Source organism: Echinops telfairi, unplaced genomic scaffold (assembly GCF_000313985.2).
Source record: "Echinops telfairi isolate 266 unplaced genomic scaffold, ASM31398v2 ScPeMD7_18;HRSCAF=68, whole genome shotgun sequence".
Classification (NCBI taxonomy): domain Eukaryota; kingdom Metazoa; phylum Chordata; class Mammalia; order Afrosoricida; family Tenrecidae; genus Echinops; species Echinops telfairi.
In genome coordinates, this window is record NW_022103915.1 from 5,095,256 (window position 1) to 5,117,783 (window position 22,528).

A 22,528-nucleotide genomic window follows, 5' to 3' on the forward strand; every position below is an offset into this window, starting at 1 on the left:
CAAGAGGCTGGTGGGTTTGAACTGCCCAGCTGGTGGTTAGCAGGCCCACACTTCTCCCACTGTGCCACCTGAACCCACCGCCACCAGGTCCACTCCATTCCAACTCCCGATGCTGCTGTTGGGTGCATCGAGGCAGTTCCGACCCCCAGGGGCCCTAGGTGCACCCACAGGAGACCCGGCCCAGGCCTGCACCACCTCACAGTTGTTCTCCTGTTTGGTCAGTGCAGCCACTGTGTCCACCCGTCTTGTTGAGGGCCTTCTGTTTCGTGGCCTCTCTATTTGACCAAACACGATGCACTTCTCCAGGGACTAGTCTCTCTTGACAACATTTCTAAAGTACCTGAGACAAAGTCTTGTCATCCTTGCCTCTAAGGAGCATGCTGGCTGTACGTCTTCCCAGACAGATTTGTCCGATCTTTGGGCAGTCCAGGGGACTCTGTGTTCTTCACCGGCACCATTCCCAATTCACGGAGACCCATATGGGGTTTCCCAGGCTGCAGATCATTATGAGGGTAGATAGCCTCAATTCTCTCCCAAAGAGCAACTGGCGGGGTTGCAGTCAGCAATCCAACTCTTACCAACAGTGCCACCTGTTGGTATATGGTTAGGTGCCATCAGGTCGGTCCCAGCTCAAGGCGACCCTGAGCACAACAGAATAAAACACTACGCCATCCTCACGACCCTTGTCATGTTTGAGCCATCGCTGCAGCCCCAGTGTCAATCCATCTCGTCAAAGGATCCGCCTCTTCTTTGCTGCCCCTGTATTGTTCCGAGCAAGAGGCAAAACCATTGTAGTGCGTGTGATTCCCGAACCAGTGCACTGCCCTTGAGGCCTTCTGACTCCTACTGACCTTCTAGGTCAGCGGTTCTCAACCTGTGGGTGGCAACCCTTTGGGGGTCGAACTACCCTTTCACAGGGGTCGCCTGATTCATAACAGTAGCAAAATGACAGTGATGAAGTAGCAGTGAAAATAATTTTATGGTTGGGGGTCACCACATCATGAGGAACTGTATGAAAGGGTTGCAGCGTTAGGAAGTTTGAGAACCACTGGTCTATAGCATCTCCCAGGCTTGCCCACGGCCTCATCTCTCCCCCAAGGAGCGAGTGGTGGGTTTACATCACCAACCTGGCGGTTAGCTGCCCAACGCTCACCCGACAGACCCACCTAAGAGCTCCTTAAACAACTGGGACCATTCAGGGGCCATGTGGGGGACTATCTTCTAGCTAGTACAGACCAAACCCACTGCCACAGGGCCACTTCTGGCACACAGCAACCCTGCAGAACAGAGTGGAGCTGCCCCTGTGGGTTTCTGAGACGACAAATCTTGACGGGAGTAGAAAGCCTCATCTTCCTCCGAGTGGCAGGTGGTTTCAAACTGCTGACCCTGCATGAGCAGCTCAGCCCGTGTCCCCAGGCCTCCCCAGCTCTTGTGAAGGCCGGAAAGAAAAGAAACATGTGCAGTGTCCCTGCTGCCGGGGACCTGGCTGCTTAACCCGCAGACAGTGCTGTGCGGGGAGTGGTACCCCGCCCCATGAGCAAGTCAGGCCCTTGTCCCGGGCTCTCCATTCACAAGGGCAGGTGGCCCCCCTCAGAGTGACCCCGTGGGACAGAGTAGAATGGGCAAATTGAATGTCATCATCAGCGGTGCAGTCCAACTGCCTACCTTCCTTCCGGTCGGCAGCCCAGCTCTCTAACCACTGCAGCCACCGGGCACCTGCAGGGCTGCTGAGCTAGGACTTAAATTCAAAGTGTGTGTCCTCGGGCACCCTCCTTCACTCTGCCTGGAGGGGCCTCGGTTCCCTCTTTGTAAAGTGACCCTCATCCTCCTCAGCTGGGCTCTTCCCGGCTTCCTGTGGCAGCGAGGTCCCCACCTGCAGTGACCCCCCGCAGGAAGAGAGGAAAAACATAGAGGAAACAGGATTTGAGAGGGGCGCTCCCGGGCCCCCGGTCCATGCACTAATGGTGGTTTTCCTGGTGCGTTTAGGGACAAACCGAATAAGCTACGCGGTACAAGGGGCCCACGAGGGCGGCATCTTCGCACTCTGTATGCTGAGGGACGGCACGCTGCTGTCCGGAGGAGGGAAGGACCGGAAACTCATCTCCTGGAATGCCAGCTGCCAGAAGCTGCACAAGACCGAGGTAGGCGGGCGGGCAGGGCTGCAGACGTCCGCTCTGAACCTTGAGGCTCAGGCTGGCCCCTTTCCTGGCGAGGGTGAAACGGATTGCTAAGGGTTTTCAAGGCGGCTTCCTAACGGTGGGATTCGGTGGGGGCAGCTATGGGGCATCACCGTCTCGGCAACTTAAGTACGACGGCCCCAGTGAACTCGCCACTGTTCTGTGCCGTCAAGCTGTCGTCGTCACTGCTGCTGTAAGTACGACGGCCCCAGTGAACTCGCCACTGTTCTGTGCAGTACGACGGCCCCAGTGAACTCGTCACTGTTCTGTGCCGTCAAGCTGTCGTCGCCACTGCTGCTGTAAGTACGACGGCCCCAGTGAACTCGTCACTGTTCTGTGCCGTCAAGCTGTCGTCGCCACTGCTGCCGCCGTTGTTCCGGGCCCTTGAGTTGACTCTGACTCAGCGCGACCTGATACTCAATAACTCACCGCCTTGAGCAATCCCCACTCACAGCGACCCGCTAGGACAGGGCAGACCGCCCCTGCGGGTTTGACACGGTCGCTCTTCACAGGAATAGAAAGCCTGTCTTTCTCCCGCAGAGGGGCTGGTGGTCTCACACTGCGGACCTTGGGGTGAGCAGCCCAATGTGTGACCACTACGCCCGGGGCTCCAACAACAACCTGGATTGACGGGGTCTCCTGCCCCCATGGGGCTCCCACCGTGTCACTCTATGGCAGTGGGGCTGCAGGTCTTTACTCGCCCAGCTGCTGCAGGTTCAAATACCACCCCCCTTTGGGTTCCCAAGCAGGATCCCTGGTGGCGTCGTGGTTATGAGTTAGGCTGGGAGCTGCACGGTTGGCGGTTCAAAACCACCAGCCGCTCCTAGGGAGAAAGACTGGGCTTTCGACTCCGGTAAACAGTTACTGTCTCGGGGATCCTCTATGGGTCAGCACGGACTCAGTGGTCGGCTTGGTTGGGGCAGCAGCTCAGCTGCAATGAAAACGTGCTGCTGCAGAGACTCCGGAGATGCCTAGTGGCCCCCATGGGACAGAGCAGAGCCGCCTCATCAAGCCCCCAAGGCTGCCATCTGTCTGGAAGCCGGCCTCCGTCTCCCTGTCCCTCGCAGTGACCGAGGGGTTCGAATCACAGAGCTTTCAGCTCACAGCCAGGCGCTTTAACCACTGCTCCAGCCATTGTGGTTGTGGTTGTTAGGCGCTGTTGATCCGGTTCCTAACAGAACCAAACACTGCCCGGCCCTGCGCTACCCTCCCCGTGGTGGTCATGCTTGAGCCCACTGATGTGGCCACTGTCTCCATCCATCTCATCGGGGGTCCAACTTTTCCACTGCCTCTCTGCTCTACCAGACGTGACGTCCCTCCCGGGGACTGGTCTCGCCTCACCACCTGCCCGAAAGCCATGAGATGGAGTCTCACCATCCTTGCCTCGAAGGAGCTTTCTGGCTGTTCTTCAAAGACAGATTTGTTGGAATGTGTGCCAGCAGGCGCCTTGGTCGCCAAGGCCAGGGCTTCTTAGAATGGAATCCGGTGATCAATGGAAGAATACTTGTATGGCAGGGCTGACCTCAGCCTCCCAATGGGCGTTGGGAGGGTTCCCTTCATCAGCAGAGTCCTGCTGGCTCCACCTCTCACCGTGTAGACTTGGAGACGTGGCCCTCTGAACGCACATGCAGGGACCACGCCTGCTCCTGCTCTCTAGCCCCTTAGAGACCCTCCACCTCTGCACCGCACCACCTGGCAACCCACCTGCCTTCCTGGAGGAGCCAGATCTTGCGTATGCCTCCTACCAAAACCCAACACACCATCTCACCGTGAGCTCATGCACCTTGTGGGGTTGGCCGGGCTGGGCCTTCCAGAAGCCGATCACCGGGCCTGTCCTGCATGGCACTTCTCAGTAAGCTGAAGCCCCAACCTTCCCCCTTGACTCCAGCTGGGGACTTGATCCCGTCTGCAGGTGCGATGGGTTCTCTTCCCCGGACCTGGGGGCGGTGAGCAGACGGAGCCCCAGGCCAGGCCATGCTCCCCATCCCCAGCACAGAATGGGCGCCCCGCACAGCTGAACTTCTCCCAGCAAGTTGGTTGCACGGTGAGCGCCGAGGCAGCAGCCGTCGTGGCTGGAAGAGGATGTGGTCTCCGGGCAGAGGCAGGCCTTTCTTCACACGCTGACCCTCCTTGGGCTGAGCCTGTAGCAAGTGTCAGAAAGGTAGACCTCAACCAGCACCACACACACGGCTATCAAGTTGATGCCGGCTCGAGGCGGCTCTCAGGGACCATCATCCCTGCAGAAGGAGACCACCTCGTCCTTCTCCCGAGGAGCAGCGAGGAGCTTCCAACGGCCCTCCTTCCAGGTCACAGCCAAACACCTAACCACTGAGCCACCGGGCCCCAGGGGACCGAGGCACAGAGTGGACAATCAAAGCTGCAGAGCGCAGGGCCTCCTCCCAGGCCCTCCCTGGGTTGTTTCTTTCATTCTCTGTGCTTCCTCTTCAGTAGCCCAGGTTCCCGTGAGCCTTCTCAGCCCCGTGCTCTCACAGCACCCTGGGGACACAGGCTGCCGGGGAGAGGGCTGTGGCCCTGTTAGGACTGGGGCTTGCACTCACTCGGGGGCCCAGCACAGGTCCTGTCTCCCTCCTCAGTGCCGGAACTTTCTTTCATCATGGCAAATTCTTCTCTGGGGGGGCTCTACAAAACCCTGGTGGTGCAGTGGTGACACATTGGGCTGCCTACCGCAGGGTCAGCGGTTTGAAACCGCCAGCCCCCCTGAGGGGAAAAAACGAGGCTTTCTCCTCCTATTGGTTTGCAGTCTCAGAAACCCACAGGGGCAGTGCTGCCCCATCCTGTAGGGTTGGGATGAGTCAAATAGACTCACGGCGGCGAGTTTGACTTTGAGAAGGCCCTTGGACATCCTTCTGTGCACGGACTAAGGAGCTCGGGTGGCATCGTGGGTTAAGCGTTGGTGCCACGCGCCACAAGTTAGCGGTTTGAACTCACCAGCCCCCTGCAAGGGAGAAAGATGAGGTTTTCTGCTCCTGTCAAGATTTACAAACTCGGAAAACCCACAGGGCAGATCTGCTGTATCCTATAGACTCACTGGCATGCCATTTCTATGTTTACTGTCATGACCAACAGCTTTTGAAACCGGGGTACATTGCAAAGAAGAGGCCATTTTACATTCCGATGCATTGTTAGCAACTTTTTTTTTGATGGTGGTGCAGCACGTGAATCAGCATCGTGAGTCGGCATCCACTCAACAGCAGTGGGCGGGTTTAGGTCCCGCTGTGCTGCGCTTTCCACGCTGGATCTGTCGCTGCCGTCAGCAGCCCAAGCGAGGGACAGGGACAAGTGAGCTGCACCTTATTCCGTGTTCCTTCGTGATGTTGAGTGTGGAAGCTACATCATCCGGTGTCAACTTGAGACTATTAAGAGCGAAGGGGTGGAGTTTAGCCTGTCAATCAGGTCACAGCTTGATGACCTCATTTGGAGGCACTAAGGAGATAAATATCTCGCTGGAGGCGGGACACACGCTCACTCCCTGCGAGACATTCCTGTTGAAAAGCCACATAGAGCCACGCTGATGGAAGCCAGAGCCCTGGAGCTGGAGGAGCCACGTGGAGACCCACGCCAGTGCTCAGATGCTTCCACCGCCACTGGATTCACAAGACTCTCCACCCACTGGCCTGCGATCTTCCTGGACACAACGTCATTGCACGTGTTGCGTGAGTCTGAAGAGGAATTTGTAGAGTGGTACGGTGACATACGGGCCAATATCGGACTTCTGGACTTGTTCTGGACTGGGCTGAGATGTTTTCTTAATGTACAGTTACTCTTTATCTAAAGCTCTCTTACACACACGTGAGTGTCTATGAATTTGTTTCTCTGGTTCACCTGGACTAACACATCGAAGAACACACTTATTCTTTCTGTGAACACCCTCACTCTTGCTTAAGAGGCCCAGGACGTTTGGAGTTTGAAAGGAAGGTGTGGGCTTTTGCTGATTCGTTCACATATGATCGTGTCTGTGCTAGGAGCATGGATTCCTGGTGGCACAGAGGGTTACGTGTTGGGCCATTCCTCAGAAGGTTGGCAGTTCGAACCCAGCAGCCACCCCAGGGGAGAAAGAGGCGGCAGTCTGCTTCTGTAAAGCCTGCAGCCTTGGAGACATCAACAGGCAGTTCTGCCCGGTCCTGTTGGGTCTCTGGGAGTCGACAGCAGTGGGCTCTGGGTTTGGCGATGGGTTTTGGGGATGTGTACAAGCGTCTCCCTTTTCGGATTGACGAGATCCAGCAGTTCGGCTTCTCACGTGACTCTCGCCACTGCAGATCCCAGAGCAGTTCGGGCCCATCCGGACGGTGGCCGAGGGCAAAGGGAATGTTATTTTGATCGGCACCACGAGGAACTTTGTTCTCCAGGGCACGCTGGCCGGGGACTTCACGCCCATCACCCAGGTACGTCCAGGAAGGTTACCGTAGCCATGCCCCATGTCGAAGTTCTGTCCCTGGGCACATCACGCGAGAGAAGGGCTGAGAGAGCAGTGATCCAGGGTTCCCGGTGGGAGTGTCCAGAGGGAGAGGGGCTGTTGGGGTGGAGATCCCAGGCGCCCCGGCCACGGGACAACGTCCTTCCCTGGGGATGCCTTGTTCCAGGACCCTCACTTGCCTTGGTCTCCCCAGGGTCACACAGACGAGCTCTGGGGCCTAGCTGTCCATGCCTCCAAGCCCCAGTTCTTGACCTGTGGGCACGACAGGCACGCCACCCTCTGGGATGCTGTTGATCACCGGCCCGTTTGGGACAAGGTCATTGAGGTAGGCCCGCCCGTTCCCCTGGAGCAGAGTGAGGCCATTTCTACAGGAGGTTAGGAGTGGGACAGGACCGGCCCAGAGGGCTACTCCTTCGTGCCCCTCAGATGCACAGGGACGGGGGTGGGAGCCATCAGAGTTCTTGGGTGTCCAGAATCTGGGGACTCTCATGTGGCCCCCCCTCCCCCCCAGTGTACTTCCTGGGAGAGCCAGAGGGCTCTGCAAACAGACTGTCTCATTGTCCTCTGCAGCCTCTGAGTCCGACCGCAAAGTAACAGGCTCTCATTCTTAAACGCAGCATCCCTGTGCGCCGGGCAGAAGGCAGTCCGATGCCCCGGGGCCTCTGCCCACAAAGAACACCTCGCAGGGACCAAGCACCCCCATATGCGACACTCTCGATGCCATGTGTGTCGTCTGTAATCCGGACAGAGCCTCGCACAGTCGAGCGGCTCCTGTTTCATTCTGTTTTCACACAGATTTTATTCTCCGGGAAATTGAGGCCTAAAAAGGAACCGATGAGCCTGCTGCCTGCACGCTGATTCAGACTTAGTGGCCGCAGAGGACAGGGTAGAGCAGGTGTCTCCAGGCTGTGGAATTTACAGAACCGGCTGCCTCGTCTTTCTCCCACAGAGCAGCTGGGCTTTAGGTTTAAACCACAGGCCTGTCATTAGCGAACTAGCGCTTAACCACTGTGCCACCTGGGCTCTTAACAGAGACTTGCAAAAACCAAACTCACTGCCATCGAGTCGAGTGGGACTCATATCGGCCCTAGAGGGCAGTGTCGAACTGCCCCCAGGGTTTCCTGAGACTAACTCTTTGTGTCGTGAGCCTCGCCCTCCTCCCTCTGAGTGACTGGTGGTTCTGAACTGCTGACTCTGCGTGCTGTTGGCCGCCCAACTCACAACCACTGACACGGCTATGCCACCAGGGCTGAGGTTGTAAGCAAGAGAACCAGTGTTACAGCCGCTCTGTCTGGAGCTCGGCTCTGCTACCGCATCCCATTGTGAAGCCCCCACGGTTCTGTCCCGTGTACTGTGAATGGCACGTGTGACCCTGTTTGGGGGAACGGCTCTCCCCTCCACCCCACAGCCCTTCAGTTTAGCCTCCGCTGCCCCTCGGGTTCCGTGTTGTATCGTGTAGTGGTGCACGGGCGTGTGTGCCCCCTCCGAAGCACCATTGTGCCTCACTCATCACAGGAGCGGAGCCTCCTAGCAGGTCCCAATCTACCTGTGCACTCAGCCAGTGTCTGCCGACTGGGAGTGGGCCTGGTGGTCACATTGCCAGGCAGACCGGGCCCCCTACAGGCAGGCCGCTGTATTGCCCTTCTCTTTACCTGGCTCTGCAGAGCCCGCGATTTCCCAAGTGGAAGGCGCAGGGCAGCCCTGAGCTGGCAGAGCTCCCCATGGTGTCTCTGCAGCACTCAGTGATCATTCTCACAACGTTGTTTGAAACCTCCCTGTCCGTGCCAGTGCGCCCTGGAGCCCTGGTGGCATGGTGGGTGCCGCTTTGGGCTGCCAGATCCCAGGGTCAGCGATTCGAACCCACCAGCCACTCCATGGGGGAAAGATGAGGCTCACGACTTCCTTAAAGATGGGCAGCCCAGGCAACACGCAGGCACGGTTCAGCCTTGTCCTGGAGGGTGGCTGTGGGTCAGAGTGCACTCGGTGGTGAGGAGAGGAGGAGAGCTCCAGGTTGGGGACCACGGGGGCAGTTCCACTCTGTCTTCCAGGCTCGCTGTGAGTTGGGATGGACTCCAGGGAGGGAGCTGTCTGTGTTTGGTTGCTGGCAACTGGCTTGTGTGTTACCAAAGAGTGTACGTCTCATTCCATCTGAAGGCAGTGAGTTTTTGGAGGGTTGTTAGGGCACCCTCGCTCGACTACAGTGTGTGCAGGCCTACCTAATCAGCACTGGGAGGCCACTACCCCATGGCTGCCTATGGCGTATAAGGCTGCGCAGAGAGGGCCCGCCGACGGCAGCCCAGGTAATCAAGGACTTGGAAAAACAGCACATGATTGTCTTTCACCTGGCTGCAGGTGGGGAGGGCAGGGGATGGGACCAGAAGAGAGAAGGTATGAAAGGATGGAAATGTGGGCTGGGGGGGGGGGCACGTGCCCCTCCTGGGGAGGGAGACTGAGGCGGGGACAGAGCAGAGCTTGTGTTGAGGATGCCCTGTTGGCTGGCCGTCCATTTACAAGTCCTTTGCGATATTCCAGGATCCAGCCCAGTCTTCCGGGTTTCACCCTTCAGGGTCTGTGGTTGCCGTGGGAACACTGACTGGGAGGTAAGTGGAGGCCAGCAGGGGCTGTTTCTCTGCTGCCGAAGGGAAGGGGCTGGTTGGGTTGTTCGTTGGGTTCTCTGTAAGCAGCACAGCGTAGCCCTTGGACTGCATCTTAGCCTCGAATGACTTTACCAAAATTTGAGTCAGAACTGGAAAGTAGGACTTCACATGAAACGGAGGTGTCCATAGTTTGGACCTTTGGGCATCTGGAGAGTCACAGACCCTCTCTCCCAGTCTAGTGCTCATCTCACACACACACACACACACACACACACTCATGTACATCCACACATACTCATAGACTCACACACCCCACCACCACACACAGACCACTCAGACACCCATATACACCTATATCCACCCCCACCACACAATATACACACTCATACACACACACATATGCTCATACACTAAGGTGAGCAGATTTTAAGCGGGACACCATTGACGGGGTGGGGGTGGGGGCGTGTTCTTGATTAAAAATTTGGTCGATATGGACCGTTCCCTAGCTTGTCGTGCATTCTTTCCAAAAATCGGGATGTTTTTTAAAACGCCAAAAATTGGGACTGTCCCGCCAAAAGTGGGACGTCTGGTCACCTTATTATACACCCAACCACACACATACACCATGTACATTCTTACATGCACACATACTCATAGACACCCACACACCCACTATAGACACACATACACACAGCCACATTTCATGTACCCCAATACTGACACACCTGCACACACAGCCACACACATGTGCACACGTATGCACCTCCATGTGCCTGCACCTGGCAGGTCCCTGCCCACGGCTTCCTCCCCGTGTAACATGTCAACAACAAGCCACAGACACGGGGCCCTACCATGGCATGGTCCTTGTGGTCATCAGTCCACACCTCCCGTCTTGGGCAGCACCTGCTCTTAGAACCCCCCTGCTGGAATGAAGGTCGGGAGCCCGCCTGCTCAGTCAGTAGGTGTTCTTGGCAGCCTTGCACCCGCTGCACAGACTGAGGATCGCGTTCCTTGCTCCGCGGCTGACGGCGCCTCGTCTCACGTTTGAAACAGGTGGTTTGTGTTCGACACGGAAACGAAGGACTTGGTCACAGTCCACACGGATGGGAACGAGCAGCTGTCCGTCATGCGGTACTCACCAGGTGGGGCCCTGCACCCTTCTCCCTGATTCCAGCAGAGTCCCAGAATTGGGGGCAGATGCCGCGGGGAAGAAGGAAGTGTCCTGCGCCTTCTCAGTGTGGGATTTGACCGGTGCCCACGCATCTTCATGCAGTTAAGAGTTCTCCACACCCGGTGCCCGGTACCCTTGTGTGCTTTAGAGGCGTTTCACTGTGGACATGTTCAGACACAGACCGAATGAGGCAGTGGCCTGGCAAGCCCCAGGTGCCCATCACCCATCCTCCTCCGTAGTCAATCACTCTTACCAGCCCCATTGGTCCCCAGATGTGCCACTTCTTCTTGGGCTGGCCTGTGTCCCTGAGCCTGTGACAGCTCGGAGCTGTCCCCCATGATGAAGTAGACCTCCCTGGGGGGCTTTTCTTGACTGTGTGAGCGTCACAGAAACAGGGTGCCAGGCCTTTTCAAACGGAGCCTGCCAGGGTGTTCAAGCCTCCCATTTGTGAGTGGGCAGCCCAGCGGTTTACCCGCCACACCCCCAGATCCCTAGGGGACAGCTCTCTGGCTTCCGGCTGAGGGATGGAGGCTTTGCTTCCTTGGCAGCTTTATTGAGGTGTCCTGGGGGGCCTTCCTCGTCCTCACTGGCCCTCAACGAGACGGACAACTAAAACGAGGAGGGCCCTCGAGGAGTCGGATGGACACAGTGGGCTGAAGCACAGGAAGGCCTGTGGGCATGGCGCAGGACCGGGCAGTGTGCGTAGGGTCACTATGGGTCAGAACCAACATGGCCCCGAACAACCACATCGAGGTCTGATTTGCGTGCCGCGATTCCCTGTGGTCAGGGCACCGGCAGGTGGGTTTCAATGGATTTGCCAGTGCAGGAAGCACTCACACAGGCCCCACGGGGCTGGTCTTTTGATCTGTTGGCCGCTGCTTCCATGAGCATTGACTGTGGATCTAAGCAACACAAAACCCTTGACCACTTCATCCTTTCCTCCGTTTATCACGATGCTGCCTATTTCGTCCAGTTGTGAGGATTTGGGTCTTCTGGACATTGAGTTGTCATCCACCCTGAAGGCTGCATCCTTGACCTTCGTCAGCAAGGGCTTCAAGTCCCCCTCACGTTCAGCAAGCACGGGTGTGTCATCTGCCCATCGAAGGTTGTTAATAAGCCTTCCTGATGCCACACTCTTCATATAATCCAGCCTCTCTGATGATTTTCTCGGCATCCAGATTGAGTAAGTGTGGTGAGAGGCCACAAGGCTGAGTCACACCTCCTGATTCTAAACCGTGCAGTGTTCCCTTGTTCTGCTCACACAGCTGTCTCTTGGTCCTTGTACAGATGCCACGCCAGTGCATTGTAGTGTTCTGGAATTCCCATCCTTCTCAAGGCTACCATTGCTTGCTAATGATCCACTCAGTTGACTGACTTTCTAGAGTCAATAAAACACAAATAACCCTCTTTCTGGCATTCTCTGCTTTGAGCCGAGAGCCACGTGACGTCAGCACCGATGTCCCTTGTTTCGTGTCCTCTTCTGAACCCGGCGTGCACCTCTGGCAGCTCCCTGTCAGTGTCCTGCTGCAGCCATTCTTGGATGACCTTCAGCAGAACTTTAGTTGCTTGTGACGTCAACGATGTTGTTCTGTAGTTTGAGCATTCTGGGGGGTCACCTTTCTTGGAATAGGGAACTGGTGTGCACGTCTTCCAGTCAGTTGGCCAAGTTGGTTTTCCCCATATTTTCTGGCCTGGTCACGTGGCTGCTTCCAGGGCTTCCACAGCTTGTTGGAACATTTCAATGGGTATCCATCCATTCCTGGAGCTTTGACTTTGGCTAATGCTTTCAGTGCAGCTTGAACTTCCTTCAGCACCACTGGTTCTTGCTCCTATTTTAAAGAGTGGACGGTATCACTGTTTCCTAAAGTGGGTGATACTGCCTCTTGGGGGGGAGCTCTAGACTTATATGGGGGTGCTGCAAAAGATTGCAGGGTATACTACAGAAGTTTTTCATTCCCAGGGGTAAATGAGTCTTTATTTCCCCCCTGAAAAGAGGGGCTAGTTTGCCAGATACACTTGCGAACCTATGGCCTAACCTGCCTTTTTTGTCCTGGAATCATGAGCACGGTTTTCCTGAACCTGTTAGCAAAATCACAAATGGCCCTGACTCATAAGAGCCCTGGAGCTTCAGGACCTGGCTGGCGAGGAGGTCACCCCGTGGGGCTGTTTTTCTAACGTGTGTTGCCCACAAGCTGCTGCCCGCTGTGGGTCTTCACCCAGCCCTCCCCACTCTGTCGTGGAAGTCAGGCTCGGGAGTCGGCCTTTCCAGGGTGTGGACAGCTTCTGGAAAACCCTATGGCCTTGGCCAGCTCCCTCCCCTCTGCAGCACCTCGCTTTCCTCTCCGGGAAACCGGGGTGAGCTTGTCTGCCGCACACATCGATGCAGGGAGAGAGAGGGCAGCACCCAGTGAGCCTCAGAGCCGCCCCTGTCACCTCCGTCGTAATCACGGTCCCCGTGAGGACTTGCTGTGAGCACCGCTGGAGGAGTTGAGGGTGGGGTATGTGGGGTGTCACACGGCACCCTGGCATTCCCCAGAGCACAGGTGCCAGACTTATTTGGACTGCAGCCCCTTTAAAAAGAAAAAAGGAAAGGTCCCCTTCCCCCCAGCAATTAAAAACTTCTGTAGCCCATGATCCAGGATAAAGTGTAGGTATCTGTTTCTGTGGCCCAGCATTGCTCCCCAAGGGGGTGCTATCAGCCACTCGGGGAAATACTGCACTAGAACTGCCTGTAGCCGATGGGGTCTGTCCGTGTTAGAATCCTGGGACCAGCGTGAACAGACCGACTCTCCAGTCAGCACCCCTGTTCTAAGTGGCCTGGCCAACAGGTCCTACAGTGCGTCTCCCGGGGGAGGGAACGCAGGGCCGGGTTGGGGAGGGCAGCCTGGGCACCTCCCTGCCACCTCGAGGCTGGGTGAGTGCTGTCCAGGGAGCTGTCAGTGTCCACGGGGTGGCTTCCTGTGTCGCTTCTCGTGGGCGGAGGAACAAGCATCGAGCCAGTGCCAAGACACCCCCACCCTGCCACTGCTCTGCCTTCAGTCCAGGGCCCCCGGGATTCAGGTGGGCCCTGTGGAGCACCGTCTAGACCTGCCCCTCTGGTGGTGCACTCAGCAGGGTCTGGCCTCTGGTTGTGCGAAGCAGCTCTCGTCAGTCCAGGCATCCAGGCCTGGGTCCTGAGACCTGAGCTCAGGAGAGGGGAGCCGGGTCAGGGTCAGGTAGGGTGGTGGTGGGGTCCAACCTGGACCCCGAGCCGGTGGGGCCTGCTGGGCAGGGCCTTACTGAGCCAGTCTGCCCAGTGTGTACCCTCCAGCAGCGGCTACAGAGTGTGGCGGACTCGCTGCCCGTGGATGTAGTGGTGGTTTTCTCCGAAGCCATTGTGCGATGGGACCAGCCCCTGCCCCCCAAAGCCCACCACCCCCACAGCTGACAGGGCGTTGCCGTCTCTGGTCACAGACTGAGAGATTCTGTCCTTTCCCAGACGGGAACTTCCTGGCGATCGGCTCCCACGACAACTGCATCTACATCTACGGGGTCAGCGACCTCGGGAGGAAATACACTCGAATCGGCAAGTGCTCGGTAAGTGTGCCCACCCGCCCCCTGGAAGGGGGCACTCGCTGCCTGCCAGGGCGCATGGGTGTGTGGAAGGGGTGCCCACTGGCAGGTCGGGTACGTGGGGGGGTGTCTAGAAGGGGGCGTCCACTGGCCACCTGGGAACAGCGGTGTCTGGAAGGTCCCCACTGTGGTGTCCCCTCCCCAGGGTCATTCCAGCTTTATCACACACTTGGACTGGTCGGTGAACTCCCAGTTCCTGGTGTCAAACTCAGGAGACTACGAAATCCTGTACTGTGAGTAGCGGCCTGGAGGTTGTTGGGGGTTCAGGCTCGAAAACCGTGACTGTGCCGGGCAGGCTCCAGGGCACGAGTCCTTCAGGACATCCAGAGGCTTCCGGCTCCTGGGAAGGAGGGAGGACAGGAGGAGGCAAGGCCTACCCTAAAATCTTGGGGCACAGTTGTCCCCCAGCTTCCTCCCAAGGCAGAAGGAGATGGAGGGGGACTGCCTGAAGGTCCCCCAAGGCTTGTCCTTAGCGTCGGGCAAGCTGTCGCAGTGAGCGGGCCCTGTGACGGGGCTCTTCAAAGGGCCCCTCGGGAGGACTCTGCAGCCAATGGGGCAGCTCTGCAGGCTCAGCCGAGGCCGGGGATGTGGAGGGAGCATGTTCTTCCTACTGTGGCCCAGTCGTCAGCAGACCCGTGCTTGCTTTTCCAGGGGTTCCCTCTGCCTGTAAGCAGGTCGTCAGCGTGGAGACGACAAGAGACATTGAATGGGCAACGTACACCTGCACTTTGGGGTTCCCTGTCTTTGGTACGTTTTCTGCAGGCGCCGTGTTCAAACGCAAGACAGACCAGTTTTAGAGTATCCCTCCATTTGCTCTGGAACTCCCCAGCTGTCAATCTGGCCAAGGGCTCTGCCCTGCAGGAACCCCGAGCCCCCAGGGTCACAGGACCCCCATTGCCGCCCCTGCTTCTGGGAGGGGTGTGGAGAGCCAGAGCGGCCCTCCTGCGGCCCTCTCTTCTCTGGGAAATGGGGGGGAGGCCCTGCTCACTGCCATCTCTGCTGCAGGCGTGTGGCCAGAAGGCTCTGATGGCACGGACATCAACGCCGTGTGCCGGGCCCACGAGAAGAAGCTGCTGTCCACCGGAGACGACTTCGGCAAAGTGCACCTCTTCACTTACCCTTGCTCCCAGTTCAGGGTGAGCCTCGTGCCCACAGCTTGCCCACCCACCTCAGGCTGAGCAGAAGCAAGCCGAGCACACCAGCCACCACCCCCGGCTCAATCCCAGCACCTTGCCAGCCTTGCTCACCCTCCACTGTCAACTGAAGGGCCTGCTCCCTCGTCCTTTTTGAACTTGATCCTCTGGCCAGCCCCTCCTGGGGCACAGAGGCCGTGCCCAGTGGACGGGACCACGTGGAAGAGCTGACCACTGGTTGTTTAAGATAATGTTTTATTGTGTGTCCAGTGAGCTGTGGGCACAGCAAAGTTAGGTGCCCAGGTGGCAACAGACGGTGTAGTCTACACTGGTTATAGTTTACACAGCAGGCCCCCATTCCGGTTACTCCCGTTCCAGTGCTCTAGTGCCCTGTCTCTGGCCCACCCTCTCCTGCCTTCATGCCCCCACCTGTCATCACTGCTTTGGGGAGATTCTGGCCCATGATGTCTCAGGTAGATGATTTTTTTTTTTTTTTACTATTTATACATTCTGGGTTTTTTTAATTTTTTAAAACTCATACTGTTTTTCTGAAGCAATTTTCACTTGTGCCATTCACCGACCTTTGGCCACAGTCAAACGTAGCAAAATTTCTTGGCTTTCAATTTTGTCACGTCCCGCGCATTGAGTGGAGGTTTGCAGAGCAAATCCATTCTCCGTTCCATAGTTCAGACGCGTTTTGTGTCCCGTCGGCGTTGACGGCCTTCCCCAGGGGCACCGCCCTCCCGCGGCGAGTCTCGTTTATGACCCAATCTGTTAGGGTGCTGAAAGGAGACCTCGGAGTGGCTTGCGTGTGAGCTTTCTCGGGTCCTTGGACAGTCGCACAGAGAGGCCTCCGTGAAGTCTGGATGTGGTCACAGTTTGATCCTGGTTGGCTTCTTTCCATGGCGTCAGGGTCCACCCCACTGCCCTGGTCGGGGGCCACTGCTGAGTTTGTGTGCAGCTTCCGTTCCTCTGCATTGTTCGGGAAGAGTGGCTAGCCTAGTCTAGTTCTCACGGAACATTGTTCTAGAACAGCGGTCGGCAAATTGCAGCTCCCAAGCCGCTTGCCGCTCTTTGGGAATGAACACGTGGCCCTGAAGGAAAACTGAAACTTTAATGACCATAGTTTCACGTGTGAAAGTCTTCATTTAAAAAACATTCATTTTTTTTTTACAGCTCTTATCACAGTCCATACTTCCATCCTATGTGTCAAGCACACTTGTACATTTGTTGCCATCATCCTTCTCAAAACATTTTCTTTCTACTTGAGCCCCTGGCATCAGTTCCTCATTTTTCCTCTCCCTCCCCACGGTACCTCTCCCTCCTGAACCCTTGATAATTTATAAATTATTATTTTGTCATGCTTTACACTGTCTGATGCCTCCCTTCACCCATTTTTCTGTTGTCCATCCCCCAGGGAGGAGGTTTTATGTAGATCCTTGTAATCGGTTCCCCCTTTCCACCCTACCCTCCCGGTATCCTCCCAGCATGACCACTCTCACCACTCACTGGTCCTGAAGGGATCATCTGTCCTGGATTCCCTGTGTTTCCAGCTCTGATCTGTACCAGTGTACATCCTCTGGTCCAGCGGGATTTGTAAGGTAGAATTGGGATCATGATAGTGGGGGGGGATAGTGGGGGGGGAGCATTAAAGAACTAGAGGAAAGTTTTATGTTTCATCGTTGCTACACTGCACCCTGACTGGCTCGTCTCCTCCCCGAGACCCTTCTATAAGGGGATGTCCAGTTGCCTACAAATGGGCTTTGGGTCTCCAATCTGCACTCCCCCTCATTCACAATGATATGATTTTTTCGTTCTTTGATGCCTGCTACCTGATCCCTTCATCACCTCATGATCACACCGGCTGGTGTGTTACTTTCATGTGGGCTTTGTTACTTCTCAGTTAGATGGCCGCTTGTTTATCTTCAAGCCTTTAAGACCCCAGACGCTGTATCTTTTGATTGCCGGGCCCCATCAGCTTTCTTCACCACATTTGCTTATGTACCTTCAGCGATTGTGCTGCGAAGGTGAGCATCATGGAATGCCAGTTTAATAGAACAAAGTATTCTTGCATTGAGGGAGTACTTGAGTGGAGGCCCAATGTCCATTTGCTACCTTAATACTAAACCTATAAATATATGCACATAGATCTATTTCCCCATCATCAAATACAAATATATTTGTACATGCTTGTATGTAGACCTCTATAAATGCCCTTTGCTTCCTAGTTCTTTCTGCTATTTCTTTTTGTTCCTCTATTTCCTCTTGTCCCACTATCATGCTCAGCCTTCATTTGGGTTTCAGTAATTCCTCTCAGCTACATTGCCCTTGATCAAGCATTACCAGGCCTCTTACACCCTCCTCACCACCGATTTTGGATCACTTGCTGTTCCCTTATCCGTGGGCTTGTTCACACCACTTCCTTTCCTTCTCCTCCCCCTCATCCATGTCCCCCTGGAACCGTTGGTCCCGTTGTTTTCTCCCCCAGATTGTTCATCCTGCCTATCTTATCTTCATTTTTAAAAAACATGTAAAATTCTTAAAGGCTACTGTTCACATAACGGTGATTTCATTTGTTTGTAAAAATCTGTAGATGGCTCTCGAATAATTTTTAAATGGTTGTGAGGGATAATCTACTCACCCCTCCTCTAGAACAATTGGGAGCCAGGCACGGTCTAGTTCACATGTCGTGTTGTCCCGTAGTTCTAGAACACGCGGTAGCCGGGCACGGTCTAGTTCGTATTGCGTGTTTTCCTGTGGTTCTAGAACACATAGTAGCCGGGCTCGGTCTAGTTCGTATGGCATGTTTTCCTATCATTCTAGAACACGCGGTAGCCGGGCACGGTCTGGTTCATATGATACGCGTTTCTTTCTGTTGCTCTTTTCCAGGCCCCAAGCCACGTGTATGGCGGGCACAGCAGTCACGTCACCAACGTGGACTTCCTGCACACAGACAGCCACCTCATCTCCACAGGCGGCAAGGACACAAGCATCATGCAGTGGCGGGTCATCTAGCCCCCAACGAAGCATGGGGGCCAGAGGTCCTGGGCCCCCCGCCCACCCCACCCCCTGCAGACACAGACTCCCACTACACTTGGTCACTGTGATTCCTGCCCTGTTATCAAGCGTCTCCCAAACCTCAGGAAAAAGGTGCCCTCAGACAGCTCCCTTCACCTGGAGAATGGTGGGCGTTGCCTCTGCTACACGTATGGGACAGCACTGGGGGGGCCGTCAACAAAGACCCCAAGGTTTACGTTACACCCACAGACCAGGCTGCCAGCGCAGGCCTGGTCACTTTTCTATGAACTCTGCAATGGTCACAGAATGCCTTCCAAAACCTTGTGTGTCGTCTCGCGGGTGCCTGCCTGGCCTGCTGAGTGGGGCACTGAGGACAGAATGAGGTTCTGAATCGCCGGGCGGTGGGCCCTCTGGGGTGAGTTGGTTGAGCAGGAAGAGAGAAACTGGTCAGCACAGCTGAGTCGGGGGACACACAGCCAGGGGTTCTAGGCTCTCATTTCCAAGATCTCAATAACCCTTGGGGGCGGGACAGGGATGAGCCTGATGAGGAAGCGCGGTGTGGAGGGGTGGGTGCCAGCATCCTTCTCATCTACTGCAGACTGACTGGTCCAGGGGGCACTCCCCCTGGGACAGCCCTGCCTAACCAAGAGTAGCCCCTCAGGGGGAGGGCATGTGGCTGGTGTCCTCCACCCCCCACCCCCCCTGCTCGCTGCCCCACAAGCGGTCAAGACACGGAACCAGCACCTTCCTCCGGGTAGCAGCCCAGCCGGCCTGGTGCAGGGTTGTGCTTGGACAGGGAGCTAGCGGTTCCGAAGAAGCACACCAGGCTAGGCTCTCCTGCCCCATGCTGATGGACGTTGTATTTTTGTATTTTAAAACCAAGTGTAGACCAAGTCAGAAAGATGAGTTTGAAGTGCACGGTGAACCAGCCTGGGAACTCCCAGCAGGGTCCCAGGAAGCACCCTGGGACGGCTCCTCCCACCGGGTGGCCAGGTTGGCTGGTAGAGTCACCTGTCATCTGCAGCCTAACTTTGTCACGAAGGCCTTAGGCATGTCGCTCATGTGACAGATTAAGACCTGCTGTTTACACTGGGGACTGCCTCTCAGACTGTCAACAGGAAAGCAGCAGGTAGGCGGCTTCAAACCCCAGCCCCAGCTGCATGCCCGTCCCCAGCCAGCTGACCAACAGCCCGGGTCTGCTCGGCAACACTGGTTGCGTAGCACAGTGGGCAGGCCAGGAACTGGCATTGGTATGTACCTGTTATCACATATATTCGATGACGAAATAAAACCACAGCGGTGGATTTCCTATAGACCACGTTTATGAAAGTATACGAATTAAAATATTTAAAATGAGGCGTGGGCTGCGCCAGGCTCTGTTGCGGGTACAGTCTGCACGCTGGGTGAGATCAAGGCTTCCCCTTCGTTCCGGGCCCAGGGGCTGGCCGACGTGGTTGTGCACGCGCACAAAGGTAGGTGCACACACGCAGCAATCTTTAGGACTAATAGATGTGGGCATAGCGAGATGGGGTCGGGGAGAGGTCTGTAGGCGCCACGTTGGGGCAGAGGAACGTGTGGGTGGAGACGCCTGTTCTGCCCACAGTCGCTGCGTTCTGGGTGGAACTCCCAACCGACCACAGGGATCCGCTTCTCGGAGTTTAGAGCTCGCCCACCGACCTTCGAAGAGCACCCAGGGCCAAGCACTTAGCAGGCACCTAAACTGTCTGCGCATTCTGCTGGGCAGGGAGGCTCCGGGAGGCAGAGGGCAGCTGGCCAGCCCAGCGGCCTAGCCTCTTATTCCCCCGCATTATGGGGTCCATCTGTCCCCGACACAGGAAGGCCTAGGAGAGTACCCGCAGTCGAGTCTTGATGGCCCTGTGGTTTGAACCCTAAAAATTATAGTGAGGCCCACCCAGGGAACAGCTCCTAGGTTCGGAGGCCTGGTGGGAGGTCACCACGGGGGCTCCCCAAGACTAGCTGCCCACACAGTCCTTCCCTCTCAGGAACGCACGTGGACAAATGGTGTTTTGGTCCTCGCCTCTTCTTGTAAACGGGGACCCGGGTCCTTGAAGAATGGGGTTTGCCCAAGTTCACTGTGCCTCGGCCAGGGGTGGGGTGGGGATGCCTCCGAGGGACTCCGTTTGTTCCATCGTTGAGTACAGCCCCCCAAAGGAGAGAGGGATGTCCTAGCCCCTCTATTGGTAAGCGACCCTGTTAGGACAGGGTCACTAAGTTGAGAGCCCTGCCGGCCCAATGGGTTGTACCCTGGGCTGCTCACCACACAAGGTCAGCAGTTCAAAATCTTGGAAACTTTGCCCTGTTGGGTAGCTAAGAGTCCGAACCAACTTGATGGCCATGGGTTTACCATCAGGTTAGCGTGAGGTCCTGCTGGAGTAGCCGGGTCTTCGTAAAGGAGGGGATTCTGGAGACAGGCTGCAAGCATGCTCTGTGATGCTGCAGCAGCAACCGTGGGTCCCATGGGACCACCAGTGCAGGGAGGGCAGTGGGGACAGAGTGTCCCAGAGCACAGCAGCCTCCAAGCCACCAGCCTGCAAATTGCTGCCCTTATGAGCCACCCAGTTTGGGGATATTGTGGCAGCAGCCCCTGGAAATACCCTCTCTCATTAATAGCAAATTTTGAACCATGCCGAATGAAACCCAGCCATGCCCCCCACCCCCAGAAACAGCCACCCCACATTTCCCGCTGTCCTAGGTATGTCTCCGTGGTTAGCATGGGAGATCTGCAATGCGTAGTACTGCCTGTGTCATTTCACGAGCACGTCGCATAGCGCTACATGCTCTTTATAAGTCACGCCCGTCGGCCACTGCGTCCTGCGCCTTCCCTGTCCCTCACACTGAGACTGCTGGGATCAGAGCAGGCTGTGGGAGCTCCCCGGGGGATGCCCTATTCCCAGGCGCTGTCCCTCAACATCTGAACAGGCTCACGTCTTTCACATTAACCATAAAGACTTCTCTGACACTCCAGCCTTTACTCTTCCCCTTCCCAATGGCTCATCCATCCGCTCATAGCCACCATGTCCCTCACCCCGGGCGGGCCTCTCCTCACCTGAGGCTGGCCTCACAGTGCCTAGTCTTGCCCTCTGGCCATTGCATCTAAGTCATGGGATAGCTGTGTGAGCATTCAATGCATGCCCCTCGTCCCTGCCAGCTGCCAGCTTCCCAGGCTCAGAGGTGGGTGTCAACTCACCCTGTGCCCCAGGCTAACACAGCCTGGACCTAGGGGTACCAAAGCCAGGGGTTTTGGAGATGGGCCTGAAGGCAGGGCACCCTGGGAATAGTGAAGGACCCCCGCGTGATATGTGCGTGGACGAGCTGTCTATTCCAGCCTGCTTGGCCACAGCTGTCTACAGGAAGCCAAGTCACAAAGGCCATCCATCACCTCTGTGTGGCTAAGGCAGGTGGCTGGGTGAGGGTCAGATGCCCCAGTAAGCAAGGTAAGCATATGCCCAGGGCATTCATAATACAAGGCGCCAGTGGTCCAAAGCAGAGACCCAGAGGCGTCAAGAACGAGGAGGAGCCAGCATCCACCAGGAAGAAGCTAGCAGGACACTCAATGATTGACACCTGCTGCAGTGGGGAGCCCCTGCCAGCAGGAAGTGAGATTCACCCAGGGTCACGGGCCCCCACAGAGTGCACACTGAGGGTCCTGCCTCTCCAATGCCCCACTGACATCTGTCTCCCACTGTCCCCTCCCTTATCATTGAGACTCCTTATTGGGGTGAATTTCTTGGTCATAATCTGTTATAACCACGAGAGGAGGGTGGGCTGTGGAACTCTTGCTACACCGGATCCAACAGGTGGGTTTTGGGGCACAATTTGGCCCCCACAGCCTTGTTTTCAATTGTCTTCAGCTTCAACTTGAGCTTGCATATGTGCAATCGAGGCACGTGGGGGTCTGTTCCCTAGTCGGCACCAGCCTGGTTTCGGCTGCTGCTGCTGAGCTCCTCCACCTGTCTGGTTTCTGGGTGGTCCACCTGGGCAGGTCCGCGTGACGAGTCGCCGTTTGCAATGAAGAAGTCGTTCAAGCGCTGCCATCGAGTCGATTCTGACTCACATTCACCCCACAAGAAAGGGCAGAGCTTCCCCCGTGCATTTCTGAGACGGTAACCATTCACGGGAGTAGAAAGTCCTGTCTTTCTCCTGCTGAGAAACTAGTGGCTTCGAACTGCTGGTCTTGCGGTTAGCAGCCCAACGCATACCCACTACACCACCAGGGTTCCCGAAGAAGTTGTTGGCCTTTGCAGAGTTCTGCCATGGGATCTCCGGCTCCATTTCTTTGTGGTCAGCGATGGAAAGACCTCAAATTGTTCACAGGGCCTGTTCCTTCCACTCCAGGGTCCACTCCGCAGTTTCCACGGACTGAT

The 22,528-nt window shown here is 56.3% G+C and overlaps 1 protein-coding gene across 2 annotated transcripts in view; it reads left to right on the plus strand.

The window, feature by feature from the left end:
- EML1 (EMAP like 1) overlaps positions 1–19,499 on the plus strand; it is a 182,711-nt gene extending 163,212 nt beyond the window's left edge. For both annotated transcript variants that reach the window (XM_004698803.2, XM_004698805.4), the window contains 10 exons: positions 1,987–2,141; positions 6,455–6,580; positions 6,806–6,937; positions 9,145–9,212; positions 10,263–10,351; positions 13,859–13,956; positions 14,138–14,225; positions 14,644–14,739; positions 14,998–15,128; positions 18,015–19,499. In XM_004698803.2, the coding sequence (XP_004698860.2) occupies positions 1,987–2,141; positions 6,455–6,580; positions 6,806–6,937; positions 9,145–9,212; positions 10,263–10,351; positions 13,859–13,956; positions 14,138–14,225; positions 14,644–14,739; positions 14,998–15,128; positions 18,015–18,140 (1,109 nt within the window). In that variant the 3' untranslated portion in view covers positions 18,141–19,499. The remainder of the gene's footprint in view (positions 1–1,986; positions 2,142–6,454; positions 6,581–6,805; positions 6,938–9,144; positions 9,213–10,262; positions 10,352–13,858; positions 13,957–14,137; positions 14,226–14,643; positions 14,740–14,997; positions 15,129–18,014) is intronic.
- Positions 19,500–22,528: the final 3,029 nt, after the last annotated feature.